Genomic DNA, 19,999 nt, shown 5'->3' with positions numbered 1-19,999 from the left:
GAGTCTGTCAGTTTTAGAAAATCTCTGTGCGTTGCATACGTACCTGCTGAGCACCCGTCTCCGAGATGGGACGGCACTGAACAATGCTCCCGATGTAGGTCGAGGCCAGGTGGTCGACAAGGTTGTCGCAAAAGGCCCTGGCGTACTGCTGCTTGGCGATGATGGCGAGGATCTCGCGCGTTCTGTCGTCGACGTGCTTTGCCAGCTCCCCCACGTACGTGCTCTGATCGCCCGCGCTGTCCATGGTGCTCCAGTTGGTGTTCCTCATCTCGCGCCAGACCCCCTCGCAGTCGACCTCGACAATGTGGACGAGGGCGAGGACGGCGGCGCGGGCGACGCCCAGGAACGAGTCAGACTGAGAGGAGAGATCGACCTTGGTCGCGAGATCCGCGTCGATCCTCTTCTTGATGCTCTCCTCGAGCTGGTTCGTGTTCAGGTGCCAAAAGTCGGCCGTGTTGAGGACCAGCACCACATTCTGCACGGGGGCGCCGCCGCCACCCCTCTGCAGGATGCGCAGAAGAACCTGCTGCGCGTACTCGTCCAGATACTTGGCAAAGACCCTGCACAGCTCGAGCAGCCGGTCGCTCGTAGACAGCTTGGCGCACTGGGACAGCGTGAGCTTGTAGAAGTGGAAGAGCTCGATGGCCGAGGGGATGACGGCCTGCGGGGAGAATTCCTCGTCGTCGGGAACGAGGGGTTGGTTGCGGTACCGCGGCATCATGCCCGCCAGCTGCCTGTCCTGGGCCTCGACCCACAGGCTCAGGTAGGGCTCAAAGGCGACCGAGACGGTGCCGTTGAAGGTATGCGGCCTGTCGTCGGTCGAGCTGAGCGTGTCGATGCTGGCGCGCGGCTCCCCGGCGAAGCGCTTCTCCAGGCTCTGCTCAAAATCGAGCGTCTCCTGCAGGCAGCTGAGCAGGAGGTTGACGTCGAGCTTCGGGCCCTCGCTGCCGCGCCGCATGCTACGCTCCAGGATGACCTTGAAGTCGTCGCGCGTACCGTCGCAGAACGCGGCCGCCAGCGTCTCGTTGACCCGCCAGTGCGCGGGGAATATGGCGGCGTGCTCGTCGTCGTGCGTCTTCATCATGCGCTTGAACCACGCGTACCGCCGCCCGATGTTGTCCAGGTTGCCTGCCTCGTCGTTGCCCCTGAACACCTGCCGGTACTCACGGAGCTCGGTGTTGACGTACCACGTCAGCAGGCGCGACCTGGCCGCGTCGCCCAGCGAGTCCACGACCAGACAGCCCTCGGCCAGCACGCCCCTCTTGGCGCCGACCTCGCTCTTGGCAAAGGCCATCTCGAAGTCCTCGCACACCTGCTCCAGCAGCTCCCTCTGGAGCTCGGCCACCCCGCGGCTCAGCGCCGCAATGTTCTCGATGCTCCGGTAGCTGTTGAAGTGCTTCATGAGCTGTATCACGGCCTGCAGGAGCCCTGCGCACTCCCGGTACTGCCGCGTCTTGGCCAGCCCGCGCAGCTGGTCGTACGCCGTCGTCAGCATCTGCAGCCGCTTCAGCGCCGTCATGCTGAGCGTCAGGTTGCGCTTCGTCCCGTCCAGCCTCTTGATGTCCGCCGTCATCGATGTTATGTTCTGTTCCGTCTCGGCCGCTCGTGATCGCACAGCCTCGATCTTGCGGAATAGCTGCGCTAGCTCCGCCTGCGCCGACTGCATCCGCTCCAGACTCGAGTTGGGCTGGTACGCCTGTCGCTGCTCCAACCCGTCAATCTCGCTCAGCAGCTCATTCTGCCGCTTTCCGAGTGTCTGAGACACCTGGCTGATCGATGACAGCGTCGTCGGGTGCGCGAAGAGTTCGTTCAGGTGGCTCACGGGATCGTAGTCGACTGGGTACATGCATCCACACTGTCAGCGTTAAGGAGACGTGAACAGAGGATAGCGAGCTCCTCTAAGCCGCATTAGCAACTCACCCGCATCCAACGATGCCGGTCCCCCCAGCTTGGAACTCATATTCTGGTACATGAAGACGGAAGATGAAAGAAGAATATTTGAAAAAGGAAAGAAAAGAAAAGACAGCTGCCCGCTGTCTCGCCAGCACCGGTTTGTTGTTTCGAGGCGGGCGGAAGGTATGAGGACGGGGATGATGGCGTGGCAGGAGACAGACAGGAGTAGATTAGATAAGATTGGTGTATTATTGCCGGTCTATTTCTGGGGTATCGGTATTTGACGAGGTTCGTGTAAGAGCGCCATGTTTAGAAAAAAAAATCAGTAGTCGTTATCGGATAGCTCAATGGCTCATTCATATCATCCAATCTCGATATATCCGTTTCTTTTTTTTTTCCTTTCTCGTCTTGAAATTCTCGATCTAATTGATCCCCTGAATTGGCCTCTGAGCCTAGCCATGATAGTACTTCGGAATCATCGCTGTTTGCACAAAACGAGGTACGTATCCACACTTCTCCGTGAATATATTAGTAGTGATACCCTAGAGGAATGTCATGTCATGAGGGCCAATTGGTATAGCATCATATGCGCGGCTGTTAAAGGTTGGGCTCAAAGGAAATGGATTTCGATCAATACTGATCGCAGACATGTGCAGATGAGATGTTTCCCTTGAGGAACAATCAAGCATGACATGCCTCCTGGCAGTTTTGACTGTCTGTATACAGCTCGTTCAGATTTCGGGCCCGACCACAACCACAACCACGCTCATATCATTGCCTCCATGCATCTTCATCGTAAACCATCCAAACCATCCTGTACTCCCGAAAACGCCTGTAGATCATCGGACAGAGAAGTGGACCATCACGTCCACCTCCCTCCCTCCCTTCTTGCTCATCTCCATATCTCCCCAGGCACGTTCGAGGTCCACCTTCAAGACATGCGGATTCGCTGCGGACACTGTGACGGTCTCGAAAGGGATCGGATTCTTCAAAATGGTAATCATGAAATCACGCGGGATATCTAAGTCGGGAAGGCACGAGATGTAGATGCCTAGACCTGGTCAGCACGCGCAGAATAACATAGTACTTTACATGCTGAAATCGGAACAGTACTCACCGAGAACCCCCAATGCCTTGAGACGGGTGGTGATGCGTATACGCCCATTGTCCTGCTTGTGCGTAGTGCCGCTCGTAATGGCAGCGCATCCCGTCATCTTGTCGACCAGGCCGAGGTTGGCAACCGACACCGTCCCCGGCCCTCTGGTGGAAGGCATATGCTGCAGGGGATACGCGCAGAGGATCTCGAACCCTCGCGTGCCGAGAGTGATGTTGAAGAGTGACCTCGGGGACGAGAGAGATGTTGGGGCAGACACCGCATCAGTGGTATGCGCCCTCACGACGTACCGAGCCAAGCTGACCGTTCCGGGAAAGTCGGAGAGAGGAACAAGTTCGGTCAGTGGACGCCCCGAGACGTTGAAGACGCCGAGGATTGATGTCCCTGTCTCCGAAGCACCTGTTGCAGTCAGCTGCCGGGCCTCGTCCTTGCATAGATGTACGGAGCATGACGCCTACCATTGTAGCTCCCGACTTTCAGGAATGCATTGTCATCATATCCGACAAACGGGCTCACGGCTTTTCCGATCACGCTCGGCCGTAGGATCGTAGTGTTTCCACTGGGACTTCTCCCCGTAATCTGGGATATGATATCCGTGTCGTGCTTCCCAGGAACATCGGTTATGTAGACCGGGCCGCCGCTGATGCAACGCGCTGCTGCGTGGAAGCCCCCAAACTCGTGACCCGTCTGGAACATGTCCCAGTCGGGGATGACGTTGAGGCACTGCAGGACTATGCAGTTATGTGCGTTGGTCCACACATGCCACGGGTGTGCAGATGGCTCACCCGGGGTGAAGTCGTCGGAGCTGCGGAGGGGAAACGTCGGCTTCCGGGGGCTGGACTGCATGTGGAATATCCACTGGGGGAACAGAGACATGCACGATATCGTCCTCATGCTGAAGTGCCGCAAGGCCGCGTTGCTCCAGGCATCTAGGTAGGTGTAGAGGAGCTCTTGGCGAGCCGCGGGATCGGTCCATGTGTCGACCATGAACTGGGCGTCCGTCTTTACGGAGTCGACGCCACAGTCAACGAGAAACTGGTAAAAGTCGTCGTATAGCCTTGGCGCATCAACGGCATCGACTACACTCATCCTCCCGTTGATTGGGAGAGTAGGATCTTGGCGTGAGAGCTCAACCGTCTTGTATCTTTCGGCAAGGGGTCCGTCTGCGGAGATGCCGCCCCAGTAGCCTAGAAGAGCGTGCCAGACAGCAATATTCTGGATGTTGGGGTAGCGCTGTCGGATAGAAGTGACGGTCGCCTTAAGGCCGCGAGGGAAAGATTGGGTGTCGGCCTCAAAATCGAGCCACCCATGGTCAAACTGACTGTTGCCGCGATGGTCAATGTTCTGCCAGTTGTCGTCAATTATCAAGGTCGACACATCTATATTGTTCTTTGATAGTTCCTCGAGAGCGTGGAGGATCTTGCCCTCTGTCAGCTCCTGACCAAGGGAATTCCATGTGCCTACGGCGATTTGGGATCAGAGATGAGGAGCGGAGGAAAGGATAGACTCAGGTTCCTCACAGTAGCCGAGCCCGTCGTACCAAGGCTCAGATGATTGTGGACCAGGCTGCGCTCTATCAGGAGGATAGCTTGGATTGGGTTCCTCGCGGATGCCTTCGCTCGTGTTGATGGCCAAGTCCCGGGCGTGGTACATGGTGGCGCTGATCGTACACCCGAGGTCATCACCTTCAGCAACCAAGACTGTTGCCTGGCCATCGTTGCCACCAACACCGTCGTAACGCGCCTAGGCCATGCGAGGGGTCAGCTTCGCATGTAGTCTGGGTGGCAATATGATCCTACATGAACAGAAAGCCGTCCCTCTTGAGTGCTTCGCAGCACGGAAACGACATTGTCAACGCCGGCTAGGGTTAAGAAGACGAGGTATCGTCCAGACAGTGTCAGAAAGGCACATATGATGGCATCATGGTCTAAATAAAGGTGTTCTTTGCCCTGCCGAGGTGCCAGCCAGGGAGATGAGTTGCGTACAAGGGCGAACCATCTGCATTACGCGTCAGTCATGATAAGATGTACATGTGCATACGGATCATACACCGTCTCGTCCCGGGAATATACGAGAAGAAACGATTTTACCTCAGAAAAGGAGTCTTGAGAGTCCCGATGCATATATCGCGCACCGAACCTCGGTCGGCATCGTCGTACGTGCGGAGACCCGTAGAGGAAATACTGGCTTGAAGAGACCACAGGAGAGTCCTTGGAGTCTGACTTAGACACCCGGCCACGTCCCACCCAGGAGACAGGTCGACCAGGTCACGCAAATGGACAGACAGAGGTTCAATGGCCCGGACAACCATGGTCCCATCAGCTATGCCTTGCTCATCGCGGGCCCAGGACCAGTCCGTCTCTGGACCACTGCGATACTTGAGCGTGAACTGAACAGACTCCTTGAAAGTCAGGGAAACGGTATAGTACTGCTTACGAGTGATAGATGCGGCATGGGACTGCAAGCACTGCGGCTCAGACTTGGCATCCGCTGGGAACAGCTGAGACCCAGTCCATGCTGCGCCATCTATCGAGCTCCATAGAATGACATCCCAGGGCACGTTTTCCTCAGATTCAACGGTAGCTATCAAGTCGACGCGTCCACTTTCAAGGGGCGTCACCTGACCCAAGGGTGGATATGTCTGGACGAGAGGCATGGTGCGGGACACAGGCCCGACCGGCGACTCAGGGGCCATTACGGGTATTACGACGTGATAATACCCTCGTAAGTCTCCGAGGAAAGTATGAAGGTCGATGCGGCACTTGTGTCACGGTTGGCTGGTACGGAAATGAAGGCGTCGCCCTGATAAAACGACGTCGACACAAGAAGTAGCGACAATTTGTTGATGCATTCGACGTTGATTGAGCGGCTGACCATGTAACGATGGTGATTCGACGTTTCGGGTCACCGGTCCGTTACTAATGCCCACCGCTGATTGGATCCGTAGAGCCGCTGCAGGGAAGCCCCTGTACATACCGGCCGAGGAAAAAAAATATATAGAATACAGGGGAGGAAAGGAAGAAAACGCTTAATGGAGAAGTCATGTCAGCAAAACAGACGTGAAAAGACGATTAAGAAAATGTAATCATAGAAAACCAGTTGAGAAATCTCTTCAATTCTGGGAATAACAATTACATCGTCTTCTTCTTGCAAGGATTTTGAATGTAAGACGATGGATTGGTCGCCCTTAATTTTTTTAGGGTCGAAGTCGGAGCCACCCGGAATGACTAAGCTTTCTAGCCTCAGCCCTCAGGCTGCAAATTACCGCAGGAAAGCTTTCGGACCCGGGCCAAGTGGAAAGATTTCATCAAACAACTCAAACTCTCGTCAAACCTCTTCAACACTCCGCCATGGCGTCACGGAGACTAGCTTTGAACCTCTCGAGGGGTCTGCGGCCCCGTGCTGGTCTGTCTGCTACTGGACTCTGGAAGCGTGGCTTTGCGACGCCCGCCTTCAACAACAAGACCCAGACGACCACCCTGAAGAACGGTCTCACGGTAAGCCTGCGATCCTCCCTATTCCCCCGGCCCGACCCGACAACGCGAGCAGGGCCAATTGGCCTCACCACGTTCACAGCGACTCTCTTCTTTGTACTGACATCTCCTTAATCAGGTCGCTACGAACTACTCGCCATGGGCGCAGACCTCGACTGTCGGCGTCTGGGTCGACGCCGGTTCCCGTGCTGAGACCGACGAGACTAGCGGTACCGCACACTTTCTCGAGCACCTGGCCTTCAAGGTACGATTTTCATCGCCATTGATCTTTGATTCACCTAAATGCTGACACTCTTCATCTGAAAGGGCACTGGAAAGCGTACTCAGCACCAGCTGGAGCTCGAGGTTGAGAACCTAGGCGGCCACCTCAACGCCTACACTTCGGTAAGTTTTTTTTGCCCCTTCCCCCCTCCCCTTGGCCCACCCCCGGCCAAGCAAGAGCAAAAAAAAAAAAAGAGAGAAAGAATACTTCGGATATTCGCTTACTTTTTTCTCCGTCTGCAGCGCGAGAACACCGTCTTCTTTGCAAAGGCCTTCAACTCCGACGTCCCCCAGTTTGTCGACATTCTCTCCGACATTCTGCAGAACTCCAAGCTCGAGGCTTCCGCCATCGAGCGCGAGCGCGACGTCATCCTCCGCGAGTCCGAGGAGGTTGAGAAGCAGGTCGAGGAGGTTGTCTTTGATCACCTCCACGCCACTGCCTTCCAGCACCAGGCCCTGGGCCGCACCATCCTGGGCCCCCGCCAGAACATCCGCGACATCACCCGCACCGAGCTTGTTAACTACATCAAGAACAACTACACTGCTGAGCGCATGGTCCTCGTGAACTCCGGCGGTGTTCCCCACGAGAAGCTCGTCGACCTTGCCGAGAAGCACTTCGCCGGCCTCCCCACCAACGGCCCTGAGACCCAGGCTTCTATCCTCTCCAAGAAGCAGACCGACTTCATCGGCTCTGATGTTCGCGTTCGTGACGACACCATGGGCACTGCCAACATCGCCCTGGCTGTCGAGGGTGTCAGCTGGGACTCCGAGGATTACTTCACCGCCCTCGTCACCCAGGCCATTGTCGGCAACTACGACAAGGCCATGGGCAACGCTCCCCACCAGGGCAGCAAGCTCAGCGGCATTGTTCACAAGTATGACATTGCCAACAGCTTCATGAGCTTCTCTACCAGCTACAGCGACACTGGGTACGTCTCCTCCCCCCACTTTATCCCTTTCTCCGCGGAACCCCAAAAATAAACAACGAGCATTGCTAACGTTCCAACAGTCTCTGGGGTATCTACCTCTCCACCGACAAGATTGACCGTGTCGACGACGTCGTCCACTTCGCTCTCCGCGAGTGGATCCGCCTTTGCTCTAACGTCAAAGAGGCCGAGGTCGAGCGCGCCAAGGCCCAGCTCAAGGCTTCGATCCTCCTGTCCCTGGACGGCACCACCGCCGTTGCCGAGGACGTCGGCCGCCAGCTCATCAGCACCGGCCGCCGCATGGAGCCCGCCGAGATTGAGCGCAAGATCGACGCCATCACCGAGAAGGAGGTCATGGACTTTGCCAACCGCAAGATCTGGGACCAGGACCTCGCCATCAGCGCCGTCGGCAACATCGAGGCTCTCTTCGACTACCAGCGCCTGAGGAACGAGTTGAAGCCCAAGTTCTAAGCAAAGCTACCTCTTTTTTTTAATTAGACGAAAAAAATTATCAGGGGGTAACTTGTTCTTGTTTCCGGCGTGGCGGCTGCCGTGGTGGCTCTTGTTTCTTCTTTGTACTTTCCCTGTTGGAAAAAAGGGCACGTGCGTTGTCGTGCTTAGAGCCGGGTATAGAGTGTATGAGATACCGCGTGCGAGCTTAGTGTATCATAACTTTACTCTAATTGCTTTTCTGTCCCATTTTATTATCCGATGTGATTGTCTTGTATTGTGGTGAATTAGTTGCTTCCTCGCTATTGAAGTCGAAAGTGTGTATGCGTGCCCCCTTTCTCCAAGGTCCTAACATTATGAATGTATGGTTTGTGTCAAAGGGGGTTTGCCCCCCAATACTCGTCTCGTCCTGTCCCAGATATTTGATGTTTTCCATGTTTCGCTTCCCCTTGACGCTCCTGTCTTGGATGATCAGATGATGTAGAGTATTGTCGAAATGTTGATATTGAAATTGAAAGGTATCTGTTCCCACCTGGCCCATGTCTTGAAGAGTAGTCTTGTATGACAGGAAAAAGAAAATAGAAATCCCAACACCAAATACGCCCTCTGATGAAATGCCCGAGTCAGAATGATTTCCCGACCTTTTGTCCTCCGCCTCCTCACTCACGCCATATTTTTTCCTCGCTCTGGGCCCAGCTCATGGTGACACGCATCAGGCTGTGAGAGTATCAGGACGTCTTCCTACGCGTCCTCGGCCATCTCCTCATCGACATCCTCACCAAAGACATCGTCCATGGTGCCTCCCTCGACGGGGTCACCGCCCTCATCCTCCTTGGGGTCGGGCGCCTCGATGCCCTCCATGGCGTCACCGCCGCCGCCGCTCTCGCTGCTGCCGTCCTCCTCATCCCACGTGTCCTTGAGGCCCCAGCTCGTGCCGCTGAGGACGAAGCGCTCGCTGGGTAGGCGGACGCCCCACTCGTTGGGCACGATCCTCGGCAGGGCCACCTTGTTGCGCTCGCGCGCCAGCTCCTGCATGTACTCCTTGCTAATGCCGCCGCCAGCGCTGCCCCCGCGGAACTGGTAGGCCAGACGGGCGCCGATGGCCAGCTTGACGGCGTTGGCGCTGACCGAGACGTCGGACTGTGCGCCCGCGGCGGCGCCCGCGGCGCCCGATGACTTGGACCCGGCCTGCGTGATGTACGGGTCGCCCGTGAGGTGGATGGCGTCGCTGAGGATGGACGATGTGTGCTGGTAGGCAAAGTCGAGGAGGAGGAGGGGCACACGCTGCTCATACGCCGTCACGCCCTGCGACACGAGGAGGAGCTCGACTAGCCGGGCATCGCGAGGGCGCGTGCCTGATGTTGATGACGAGGATGAGGGGCCGGCAGTCTGCGGCGTCGGGGTCTGCGCCTGTGCCGGTGGCTGTGATTGCTGCGTGTTGGGGACTGTCTGCGAGCCGTTGGCCGATGGGGCCGCTGCGCCGTTGGTGGACGGTTGGCTGGATGACATGGCCAGCGGAATCGTGTGTATGTATGTTGTGGGCCGCTGTTGATGATACCTCAAGGTTGAGCGTCGCGCGGGCGCATCAGCGCGTCGCGGGAACCAGACAGCGCGGGCAGCGTGCGTGACCTGCAGTGTCGTAGTATATCGTGTATGGCTCAGCTCGCAGTCTAAGCCTCTCGAAACTGGCCCGCAACGATGATGATTCAGGTGCTTCTCGTAGCTGGTCGATGATCGTGCGCGTGTGAAGCTTCTTGGTTGCGCTTGAGGGAAGTAGACCGATCATCTCGGGTAATTAGTTAATCCGACAGGTGACTAACACCTCATCCCAACGGCGTAGGACGCATTGTGAACCGGCGAAAAGAGGGATTATCGAGAGTATGAATACATTGAATATACGACCTGCTTCCCTCGGGTATAGGAAAGCCCACAACTCAATATCTGCCACCGGCCAGTAAAGTCGGCGTGAAGATGTGTGCCTAGACACCTCGAGGGCATCATCAGGTGGCTCAAGTATCCCTACAAGTTCGTACGACTTTGGTGGCCGATACCGGGCAAAATCTATTCTAATGGATGCGTCAGACATCGTGGCCCTACGGAGAATACTCAATAACACTATCTTCATAAGTATTGAAGCGTCAATCGGGTAATTTACGGCCAGGACCAGTCATGTCGTAGTATAACTAATGCTCAACGTTGGCCTGGATATAGTGGGATCTGTAATTTTGTGGAAGGAGGGGCATCTGTGACTGACATTCGATTGCCCCACCAAATGCGGCAGCGCCGATGCAGGACTCTAAAAAGCCAAGCCGTCAACCATATTTTCCTCTGACCACCTTACACATCAACCATTCTCGGCACCTCCTAGAAGCCCAGATCAGGCTTCGTCCACTTAGCTAGCTGATTTACCGATTATTACTTCAGCGTGAACGCTATGGAGACGACTCTTCCCCTGCCGTTCCTTATCAGCGTGGCCACGCCCGCGGGGCAGGCCAGCGGCACCGTCGAGGGTCTCACTTACGAGCAGGTTGCCATTACCGGCGTCCCCTTCATCGATGCCGCTCCCCAGCTCAAGGACAGTGGCCTGTCCCGATTCCTCGGCCGCCCGAACCACGAATACCTCGCCCACATGGATGTTACCGCTATCGACTCGCCTGACGCCGTCACTGCCATCCTAAACGAGGGCACATGGAGGGTCTTTGTGCGCCCCGAAGACATGCCGGACTACGCCGAGTTCGGATCGAGGGTCCTTCCCGTCGTGTCGAAGCTGGATTTGTCGCAGGTCTCTGAGTACGGTATCTTGGTTCGTGACGTCGACCCCTCGGCTGCCGAGGTGGACGCCTTCGTCGCTGCTGCTCGGAAGATCGCTGAGAACAGGACCGTCTATCTCAAGCCTGCCGCCGCTGCGCCTCTCGGCAAGTTCCTTGAAGTTGCCAGCAAGTCTGGTGCTATCCCCATCCTGCCCTCGACAGGCCTAACCACGGATAAGGAGGACAAGGAGGGCCGCCTGCTGCTGTCCAAAGTGATTGCTTCTAGTTGGCAGTCGGACCGTCCCGACGGTCTGCTGCCCACCGTTGTCACCGACGAGGCCGGCGTCTCCCTGGGACTAGCCTACACGAGCGAAGAGAGTATTCTAGAGGCCCTGAAGACGCGTGTCGGCGTCTATCAGAGCCGCAAGAGGGGCCTGTGGATCAAGGGCGCCACATCGGGAGACACGCAGGAGCTGCTGCGTATCGCCCTCGACTGCGACAACGACACCCTCAAATTCGTCGTCAGGCAGAAGAACCGCTTCTGCCACCTCAAGCAATTCGGCTGCTTCGGCGACCTCAAGGGTATCGCCGCCCTCGAGCAGACGCTCAAGTCGCGCAAGGCGTCGGCCCCGCAGGGCTCGTACACGGCCCGCCTCTTCTCGGACGAGAAGCTTCTTCGGGCCAAGATCATGGAGGAGGCCGAGGAGCTCTGCGATGCCAAGACGCAGGAGAATATCGCTTTCGAGGCCGCAGACGTCATCTACTTTGCCCTGACCAAGGCCGTTGGCGCTGGCGTCAACCTCGCCGACATTGAGGCCAACCTCGACGCCAAGAGCCTCAAGGTCAAGAGGAGAACCGGCAACGCCAAGGGTAAGTGGGCCGAGAAGGAGGGTATCAAGACGGATGCCACCCCCGCTCCTTCTGCGGCTCCTGTCTCCGCTGCCGTTGACGAGCAAAGGGTTGCTATGCTGCAGATCGATGCCACCAAGGCCACCGAGGCTGAGCTGCGCGAGACGCTCAAGCGCCCTTCGCAGAAGTCGCCCGACACCATCCTCAAGATCGTCACGCCCATCATCGACAGGGTCCGTGAGGGCGGCGACAAGGCTGTACTGTCGTACACGCACCAGTTCGAGAAGGCGACATCCCTGACGTCTCCGGTCCTCAAGGCACCGTTCCCCAAAGAGCTGATGCAGCTGTCTCCCGAGACGATCGAGGCCATCGACATCTCGTACGAGAACATCCGCAAGTTCCACGCGGCGCAGAAGGAGGAGAAGTCCCTTGAGGTGGAGACGATGCCGGGCGTGGTGTGCAGCCGATTCTCTCGCCCCATCGAGCGCGTGGGTCTGTACGTGCCTGGAGGCACGGCCGTCCTCCCGAGCACGGCTCTGATGCTGGGTGTCCCCGCCATGGTGGCCGGGTGCCAGAAGATTGTGCTCGCGTCGCCGCCCCGGCCGGACGGGAGCATCACGCCCGAGATCGTGTACGTGGCGCACAAGGTCGGGGCCGAGAGCATCGTGCTCGCGGGCGGCGCGCAGGCTGTGGCGGCCATGGCTTACGGCACCGAGAGCATCAGCAAGGTAGACAAGATCCTCGGGCCGGGAAACCAGTTCGTGACGGCGGCCAAGATGCACGTCAGCAACGACACCAACGCGGGTGTGAGCATCGATATGCCGGCAGGACCCTCGGAGGTGCTCGTCATCGCCGACGCCGACGCCAACCCCGTCTTCGTCGCGTCGGACCTCCTCTCGCAGGCCGAGCACGGTGTCGACAGCCAATCGGTCCTCATCGCCGTCGGGCTCGACGACGCGCACATGGCTGCCATAGACGACGAGGTGCACCGCCAGGCCGTGGCCCTCCCCCGCGTCGACCTGGTGCGCAAGTCCATCGCCCACTCCGTCACCGTCCGCGTCGCCGACATCGACGAAGCCATGCGCATCAGCAACGACTACGCCCCAGAGCATCTCATCCTACAGGTCAACAACGCACCGGCCGTCGTGGACAAGGTCATGAATGCCGGTAGCGTCTTTGTCGGCCAGTGGACCCCCGAGAGTGTGGGTGATTACTCGGCTGGCGTGAATCACTCTCTCCGTATGTTTTCCCTTCGTCCCCTCTCCTCTTTTCCTTCGTCTCTCTTCCCTTTCACCTCTTCTTCTTTTCCTCTCTCTGTCTCGAACCCCCTCTTCTTCTCATCCCTTCCTTCTCCTGAACCCTACAAACAGTGACTGACGAAAGAAAACAAAAACAGCCACCTACGGTTTCGCGAAGCAATACTCTGGCGTCAACCTGGGATCCTTCATGAAACACATTACCAGCTCCAACCTCACGGCCGAGGGACTGCGCAACGTCGGCAAGGCCGTCATGCAGCTCGCCAAGGTGGAGGAGCTCGAAGCTCACAGGCGTGCAGTAGAGTTGAGATTGAAGCACATGGGAGCACTGTAATGGGATTTTGAGAAAGAAGGGGGGGAAATCACAATGTTGCTTAAAAATTTGACGGTGTTGGTGTTGATACGAGAGGGGGGTTGGAAAATATATATAGACGAGAAGAATCAAAAAGTGATACGGTTTAAAGTACAAGAACTGTATGTCCAGACAGACACACGCACAAAAGATATATATATATATATATATATAAAAGACACCAATTTGAACCAGGGGATTTCGAACCCCTCGCTAAGTCTATATGTATAATCCAGAGCAATGAAAGATATATATATAAAAAAACCCTTGTCGTGAATGATGGAACAATAAAGAGAACATGGTTTGCACGCTATGATGCCGTTTACTGACCTTTTCCNCCCCCTCCCACCCCCTAAGACACAAGAGAAAAAAAAAGACTAAGATATCGCTTTGCCGAAAGGTCTGAATGGTTGAGCGAGGAAAGGAAGTGAAACTTTGGGTATTCTAAAATATATGCTGATTTCTTTTCTTTTCTACCGTCGCTGGCAATGAAGGGGATATTCGGGTTGCTGTTGAGGGAAGGGCGACAGGTCGGACGATGATGTATGATGGTGGATGGGCTGATTTATCCAAGACTCAAGTCAAGCCCACGATGGTGACGGCGGTCGTATCTCGACTGGCTCCTCGACGTAATCTGGCTCAGAGTCTGCGGTGTTCTGATGACATGATTTTCTTAGCTCTGTTTCCTTGCTCTTTCTTTTCCTTCTTCTCTTGTTCTTGGTTTTTTTTTTTGGTTTCTTTTGCTGCTTCCTTTCCTTGACAAGAGCAGAAAAGATGGGAGAAGAGAGAGCGGCTACATGGATAGATTACCAACCCCGGTGATGATTTCGGCGTGTACGTCTTCCGACACGGGACGGTCATCGCCATCGTCTTCTTCGTCAGTGAGGATCTTGTCGTCCTTGTGGATGGGTACTTCTGTCGGGAGGCCTCCTTCTTCTTCTCCCCCCTCCCCCTCTTCTTCTTCTTCTTCTTCCTCTTCTTCTTCTTCAAAACCTTCTTCACCTTCATCTTCAGCATCTTCTTCGTCATACGAATCGCGAGAAATGTAGGAATCTTCCATGATCTCTCCTACTTCCTCGTCTTCACGGTCATCATCATCAGCATATACGCTTGCTTCGTCGTCCTCTTCCTCTTGGTCATCATCTCCTCCGTCGGGCTGGTCGTCGTCGTCATCGTCGTCGCCATCGCTCTCGCTGGCGGAGAAGTCGTCGAGTGCGAGGGGATCGTCACGCCAGTACTTGAAGTCGGTGAACTCCTCGCCGCCACCTATCACGAGAGTGCCGACGGGGGGGAAGTAGTGGTCCACCACTTCGTTGATGTTGACGTACGTCATCTTGAGCTTGTTGAGGGTCAGCAGGTCGAGGGAGACTTCCGAGTTGGAATTTATGGTGAAGATGCGGTTGCGGGGCACGTCGACGGTACGGTACGATATCTGGTCCGTCAGACGGTTGCCGAAGCCGGCGTAGAAGGGGGTGGTAACCTCGTTTTCTGCGCCGCCGCCGCCGCCGCCGCCGCCGCCCTTGTTCCCGTACAGGTTGCGGATGTCACGGAGCGTGGCCATCTTGAAGACCTGTGGTTGTCGAAGGTAGATTTCGCGCCGGAGCGCGGCCATGGTCCTGTCGGGGGACAGGATGGTGGGGCCCAGGGGCATGCGGTAGCCATCCTGGACGATGTTGTTGAGGTAGGCCCTGGTGGTGTCGGCCTGGCCGACGGACCGACTGGTCAGGTACATGATGTTGTAGCCGTTGGCCTCGATATCGCTGTACAGCTTGGCAACGCCGCCGTGCGTCCAGTCGCGGCCGATCATGTTGAGGACGTGGCCGAGGGCGTCCGACTTGGTGATGGTGCCGTCAATGTCGGAGATGACGACGGGCGTCTCGTGCTTCCACAGGTACATGTTGGCCGAGCAGGTGGCCCTGTTGACGGTGAAGCTCATCGAGTTGGGACCGGGTTTCAGCCCGAGCTCCTTGAGCTGATCGCTAGTCAGCCGGAGGGTCTTGGCGTAGTTGCGGTTCGGGTCGCCGGTGTGGCGGGGGGTCCGGGGAGGGGTCTGCATGTCGACAGGGCCCGCGTCGGACTCGGAGCGGCGGTGGGAAGGAGACGGCATGGCGGCCGCCGACGACGACGGCGCAGCCTGGCGGGGTGCCTCGGTCCCTCCGTCGCTCTGGTATCCCGGGTCCGAGGCGGCGTCGTCGGCCACCCCGTGACCTTGCAAGGAGCACTCCATGGTCTTGTTCATGGCGGCCTTGCGCGCCTCCTCGCTGCTGTAGATCCACAGGTTGCCCTCGGCGTCGAAGCCGAACAGCGACCCGATGTCGTAGTTGCCCTCCAGCTCCTCGGCCAATACCTTGCGCGCAAAGACCTCGGCGCGTAGCATGTCCTGTTCGCTGCTCTTGAAGCCCGTCATGTCCAGCATGAGGTCGCCCGTGTCGGTGATCTTTGTAGGGATGTTGGCCGTCGAGAGCTCCTTGGAGAGCATGGTGGCACGCTCGATGGCCTCCCTGGGCGGCAGGGGAGGTGGGCTCTGGGACCGCTCCGACGCATCCAGCCCGTCCTCTATCGTGTTGCCTTCGTCGCGTCCGAGGGACCGGGCGGAATAGCGCAGGGCGTCGTCGCTCTGGGGGCGGGGCATGGTGGCCGCTGCCGAGCCGGACCAGTCGCCGGAGGCGGGGCGGCCGTTTGAGGTGCCGGGGAGTGAGGAGGCGGGCGTGATGAGTCCTGTACGGAGCAACGTCAGCGAACAATGGCCGTCTTCCTGGGAACCCAGTTAGCGAGGACGACGAGGGGAGGGTACGGTACCGAGACCAGCGGAGGACTGGAGAACCGTAGGCGATGGCCTGATTGCAGGTTTGGGCGTGGCAGCGTCGAGGTCGAGGAGATCAGGCTCTCTGAGGTCCGAGCTGGACTCTGTGGTGGACTGCGGGCTGAGAGGGGGGCTGTTGGCTGGCGAGACGAGGGGCGAGGTCTGGAGGTCCCTGGGGATGTTTCCGGTCGTCTCGAAGACGAAGAAGGCCTCTCCGCCCTCGCCTAGCTTCATCGAGTAGTCCTGCTTGACGCCGTTGACCTTGAACTCGACTTTCTTGTCCGAAGGCCTCAGCAGGGAGAATTTGCCGAATCGGACGTGGAAGGGCGAGCAGGCGAGAGAGCCGTCCTCCTGCTCGACGACGATGACATCGATGGCGCCGCTCAGGGTGGCGGGGTTGATGGAGTTCCATGCCGTCGAGACCGAGTCGCTCAGGTTTCTGACGTACTGCATGGTGGGCGGCGTGGGAAGCGGCTGCCCGTGAGGCAAGATTGCGCCTTTGTCGGTTTACCGTCGTCTGCAGTACGTGATATCGTGTGTGCGTGTGCGTGTGTGCGTGTGCGTGTGCGTGTGCGTGTGCGTGTGCGTGTGTGTGTGTGTGTGTGAAGTGATAATGCCCGGAGAGTGTAATTGGTTGTCTGCTTATCGAGAAGGAAAAAAAAAGAAAAAAAGAAAAAAAAAGATGGATTTTCTGAATTTGGTTTGTAGAGAGAGAGAGAGAGAGAGAGTGTGTGTGTGTGTGTGTGTGTGGGAGGAAGAAGAGAAGCAGATGGAAGAAGGAAGGGAATGTTGAGGCGGGCGGGTGCAATACGTAATAATGCGACGTCTCCCGCCGTACCAAGGGCCAAAAGCGCAAAACGAGGCCGGAAGACGGTTGGGGGGTTGGGATCCGATCAGACGGTGCGTGGGGCAATCGTTTGCGAGAGGAGAGGACGTTTCTGGCCTGATGGACTGGTCTGGCCACTGGCTGACTGCAGTGCAGTCACTATGTGTTGCGGAGAAATACTCGTAGTGATGAGATACATTCAACGCTCCGTACAGATCACAAGCCACTATTATAGTCTATAATTATAGTCTATAACAGCACGCTATCCGTAGAGTGATAGCACTAGAGTGGCAGGCTGGTGGATGAGCCGAGGTTTGGAGGGTTTCCGTCGAAACAACGGTGGTGTTGACTGGAGGATAAGAGGTAGAGAAGAGTACGGAAAAAGAAGAGAGCAGGAGATGTAGATGTGGATAATCGGGCAATAGCGAGGGGTCTGAGACATGTCATTACAAGTGGAAGGAGATACAGGAGTGTACTCGTGAATCTGTACAGAGTAGAGTACGGATGCACGTAATCTGTACAGATTGCACGGCCATACCGTGTCTCTACGGTAGGCCCGGTGCCTGTGATTTGATTGATGGTGATGATGATCCAGACGGCCCATGCAACCTGTCAGATGTACTGCCAAGAAGGGGGGGTACTCTCTTACTGCCATGTACTGTGGTCTATGCAGAGGTATCCGTCTCTGACAAGATACTCGTGCTCCTTGGGACGGTGGGATCGGGTGCGGATGCGATGGAAGGTGCAGCAGGCACGTACCACCAGGTCTGACGTGCATGTGACTGCCCGTTTTCATACTGCTATTACAGAAAATACGTATAATCCGTACGTGTAATCCTACATGTACACTGTACAGTACTGTACGGCTAACCCTTCCTTATTGTTACGGGTAGCTGGTGATTGATGCCAGTGATCATTCCTCTCCCCTACTCATGCTCGTAGATGCTATGGGGGGAGGGGGGCAGGTAGGCAGAGACGAGGACAGAGACGAGGACAGAGACAGGCTGTGCTGGTAGACATTCCTCCTTTTTTTTTTTTTTTTCGAACAGGAGGATTCTCGAATAGGAGATTATTGAAACAAACAGGAGATTCTTGAAACATCTTGGTCAGCTGTATATTGCATTATCCTGGCAAATATGATGTTACTAATCTGTACGCGCAGTACGGAGTAGACATTGGACTGGACTGCGAGTATCATTTATTCTTACTCGTACAGTGAAGGCCGCAATTTCGTCACACAATTGTGAGACCCGTGTAAAAGTCTCATGGCTTCAGTCTTTCACCGAAGCCCATGTCTTGCAATACTTGTATCACACCCCTGATCTGTGCTAGCAGTATGGAATGTCTACCTCGGATCTGGTGATGGGGATGGATGCATACGAGGAGTATCATCATATCGTATAATGATGAATCATTGATGAGCCTCGGCAACGACTTGGCCAGGGCAATTGGCGTGCGGAGTACGCAGTACGCAGTACGGAGTATTAGTTGCGAGTAATCGTGAGTAATGAATAGGCTTTGTATCGATAGGGCTTTGTAGGCCGAGTAGGTAGGTAATATATATACCTTATATATACTCTGTACATATACATATATATATACATATACATATATATACACATATATATTACCATGCATGTACGAGCAACGACGACAGCACGAGCAGCATCGCATCCGACATCTACAGAGGCCCGACCAGATGTACAGGTTACCGAGCAATGAATCGCAACACGTTAGAGACGCATTCCCACTCTTCGGTGTCTACTGCTCACTCACCATCTCACTATCCTGGTCGACAAACAGACGTACGTGTATCATGCACGAGGGGAACCCCTCATTCTGCATGTCCCCGTCAACCTCCTCCCTCCCTTTGACCGTTGAACATTCAACCACTCAACCACCCAACCACCCAACCACTCTCAACCCACTCCCAATCACTCAACCATTCCCATCCAACCCATTGAATAACGCACATTACCAGACTGCAGACTGCAGACTTGCAAACCACAAGCCGCGGACTACAGGTTACCGGATGCACCGGATCCGTAAACAGTCGGCCTGGTTACCCCGTACTGCACGTAAAAGCTTCCTCTTCTCTATCTGGTGGCAAGTGCGAACCAGTACGTAATCGACTGATACTTGGACTCCGTACGGAGTGCTCGTGATGCCAAGGCCTTCAATACCGTCGTCGTCGCAGGTATCCCTATAGACATCCCTACAGGCCATCCATCCTCTGCCTCTCCCTACACGAGGAGAGCTCCCCGTTAAGGTAAGAGTGAAAAGACGCCCGTCCACACCGTCGGGACGACCAGACATCCATCACCCGCGCCAGCGACTGCAGCCTACTCGTATCTCGGACGTTGATATCTTGGCTTTTCGCCAGAACCGACAGCCCGGAATCATTGCCCCTCCACTCCTCCATCTTGCCTCCCCCACGCCTCGAATCCACTGCCGAGATTGTACTACCCCCTCCGGCTTGAGCCTAGCTGGAGCTGAGAGGGTCCTGCATCCGGTTGTGGTACTGTCACCATCATCACGGTCGTAGCATGTCACCCATACGCCTCCTCACCCGTTCGCCTGACACGAGCGCAGAGAGGCGAAGAAACCCTGCGCCTACCTGTTCTGATGACCTGTACAGATCGCTGCACAGATCGCTGCCTCTTTCCCTGATGCGGCACCGGCCATCACCCGCACCGCCTGCGCCAGACCGCACAGACGCAGCGCCTCGGCTCCGCTGACAGCCCTGCGTCTGCTTCCTCTCCAGGTCACCTCGTGGATGATGGACCCCGTATTCCCCGAGGCCGTATCTCATCTCACTCCCATCCTCACCTGGACCGCCCGAGCCTCCGCAGGGAACGGACACGTTCTGACCGCGGCGCATCTCCCCACCCACCGTGCACTGTAGCCTGTAGGTGATAGCGGTCCAGGTAGCCGCCGCAGCTGATCCAGCCCGCTGCTTCAGGGCCCTTTTTCACTAGAACCCCAGCCGCCAACCCGCCTAATTCCCATTCAGGCTCCTCCCCGG

General features: G+C 56.5%; 6 protein-coding genes across 6 annotated transcripts in view; 2 read left to right on the top strand and 4 right to left on the bottom strand.

Annotated features, from left to right (window-relative positions):
- Positions 1-1,855, bottom strand: part of GMORB2_3967 (vacuolar protein sorting-associated protein 53) — a gene marked incomplete at both ends in the record, with an annotated part of 2,847 nt that extends 992 nt beyond the window's left edge. The window contains one exon of the mRNA XM_035465943.1: positions 44-1,855. Within this exon, the coding sequence (XP_035323780.1) occupies positions 44-1,855 (1,812 nt within the window). The remainder of the gene's footprint in view (positions 1-43) is intronic.
- Positions 1,856-2,732: 877 nt separating this feature from the next.
- On the bottom strand, positions 2,733-5,702 carry GMORB2_3966 (Raffinose synthase or seed imbibition protein Sip1; the record flags this gene model as incomplete). The annotated part of the gene is made up of 6 exons (XM_035465942.1): positions 2,733-2,950; positions 3,011-3,406; positions 3,466-4,467; positions 4,528-4,750; positions 4,807-5,005; positions 5,098-5,702. The coding sequence occupies 6 exons, from the start codon at positions 5,700-5,702 to the stop codon at positions 2,733-2,735; spliced, it is 2,643 nt and encodes an 880-aa protein (XP_035323779.1).
- Positions 5,703-6,357: 655 nt separating this feature from the next.
- GMORB2_3965 (mitochondrial-processing peptidase subunit beta) lies at positions 6,358-8,159 on the top strand (the record flags this gene model as incomplete). Its single annotated transcript, XM_035465941.1, has 5 exons — positions 6,358-6,504; positions 6,620-6,745; positions 6,808-6,885; positions 7,006-7,691; positions 7,772-8,159. The coding sequence occupies 5 exons, from the start codon at positions 6,358-6,360 to the stop codon at positions 8,157-8,159; spliced, it is 1,425 nt and encodes a 474-aa protein (XP_035323778.1).
- Positions 8,160-8,879: 720 nt separating this feature from the next.
- On the bottom strand, positions 8,880-9,647 carry GMORB2_3964 (transcription initiation factor TFIID subunit 9B; the record flags this gene model as incomplete). The annotated part of the gene is made up of 1 exon (XM_035465940.1): positions 8,880-9,647. One exon carries the CDS (start codon positions 9,645-9,647, stop codon positions 8,880-8,882), a length of 768 nt encoding a protein of 255 aa, XP_035323777.1.
- Positions 9,648-10,572: 925 nt separating this feature from the next.
- On the top strand, positions 10,573-13,327 carry GMORB2_3963 (phosphoribosyl-ATP pyrophosphohydrolase / phosphoribosyl-AMP cyclohydrolase / histidinol dehydrogenase; the record flags this gene model as incomplete). The annotated part of the gene is made up of 2 exons (XM_035465939.1): positions 10,573-12,976; positions 13,134-13,327. The coding sequence occupies 2 exons, from the start codon at positions 10,573-10,575 to the stop codon at positions 13,325-13,327; spliced, it is 2,598 nt and encodes an 865-aa protein (XP_035323776.1).
- Positions 13,328-14,138: 811 nt separating this feature from the next.
- Positions 14,139-16,601, bottom strand: GMORB2_3962 (phosphatidate phosphatase LPIN; the record flags this gene model as incomplete). The annotated part of the gene is made up of 2 exons (XM_035465938.1): positions 14,139-16,063; positions 16,145-16,601. 2 exons carry the CDS (start codon positions 16,599-16,601, stop codon positions 14,139-14,141), a joined length of 2,382 nt encoding a protein of 793 aa, XP_035323775.1.
- Positions 16,602-19,999: the final 3,398 nt, after the last annotated feature.

The sequence above is a fragment of the Geosmithia morbida genome (genome assembly GCF_012550715.1).
Source record: "Geosmithia morbida isolate 1262 chromosome Unknown scaffold_2, whole genome shotgun sequence".
In the NCBI taxonomy this organism is placed as follows: domain Eukaryota; kingdom Fungi; phylum Ascomycota; class Sordariomycetes; order Hypocreales; family Bionectriaceae; genus Geosmithia; species Geosmithia morbida.
This window is presented reverse-complemented; position numbering and strand designations above follow the sequence as displayed.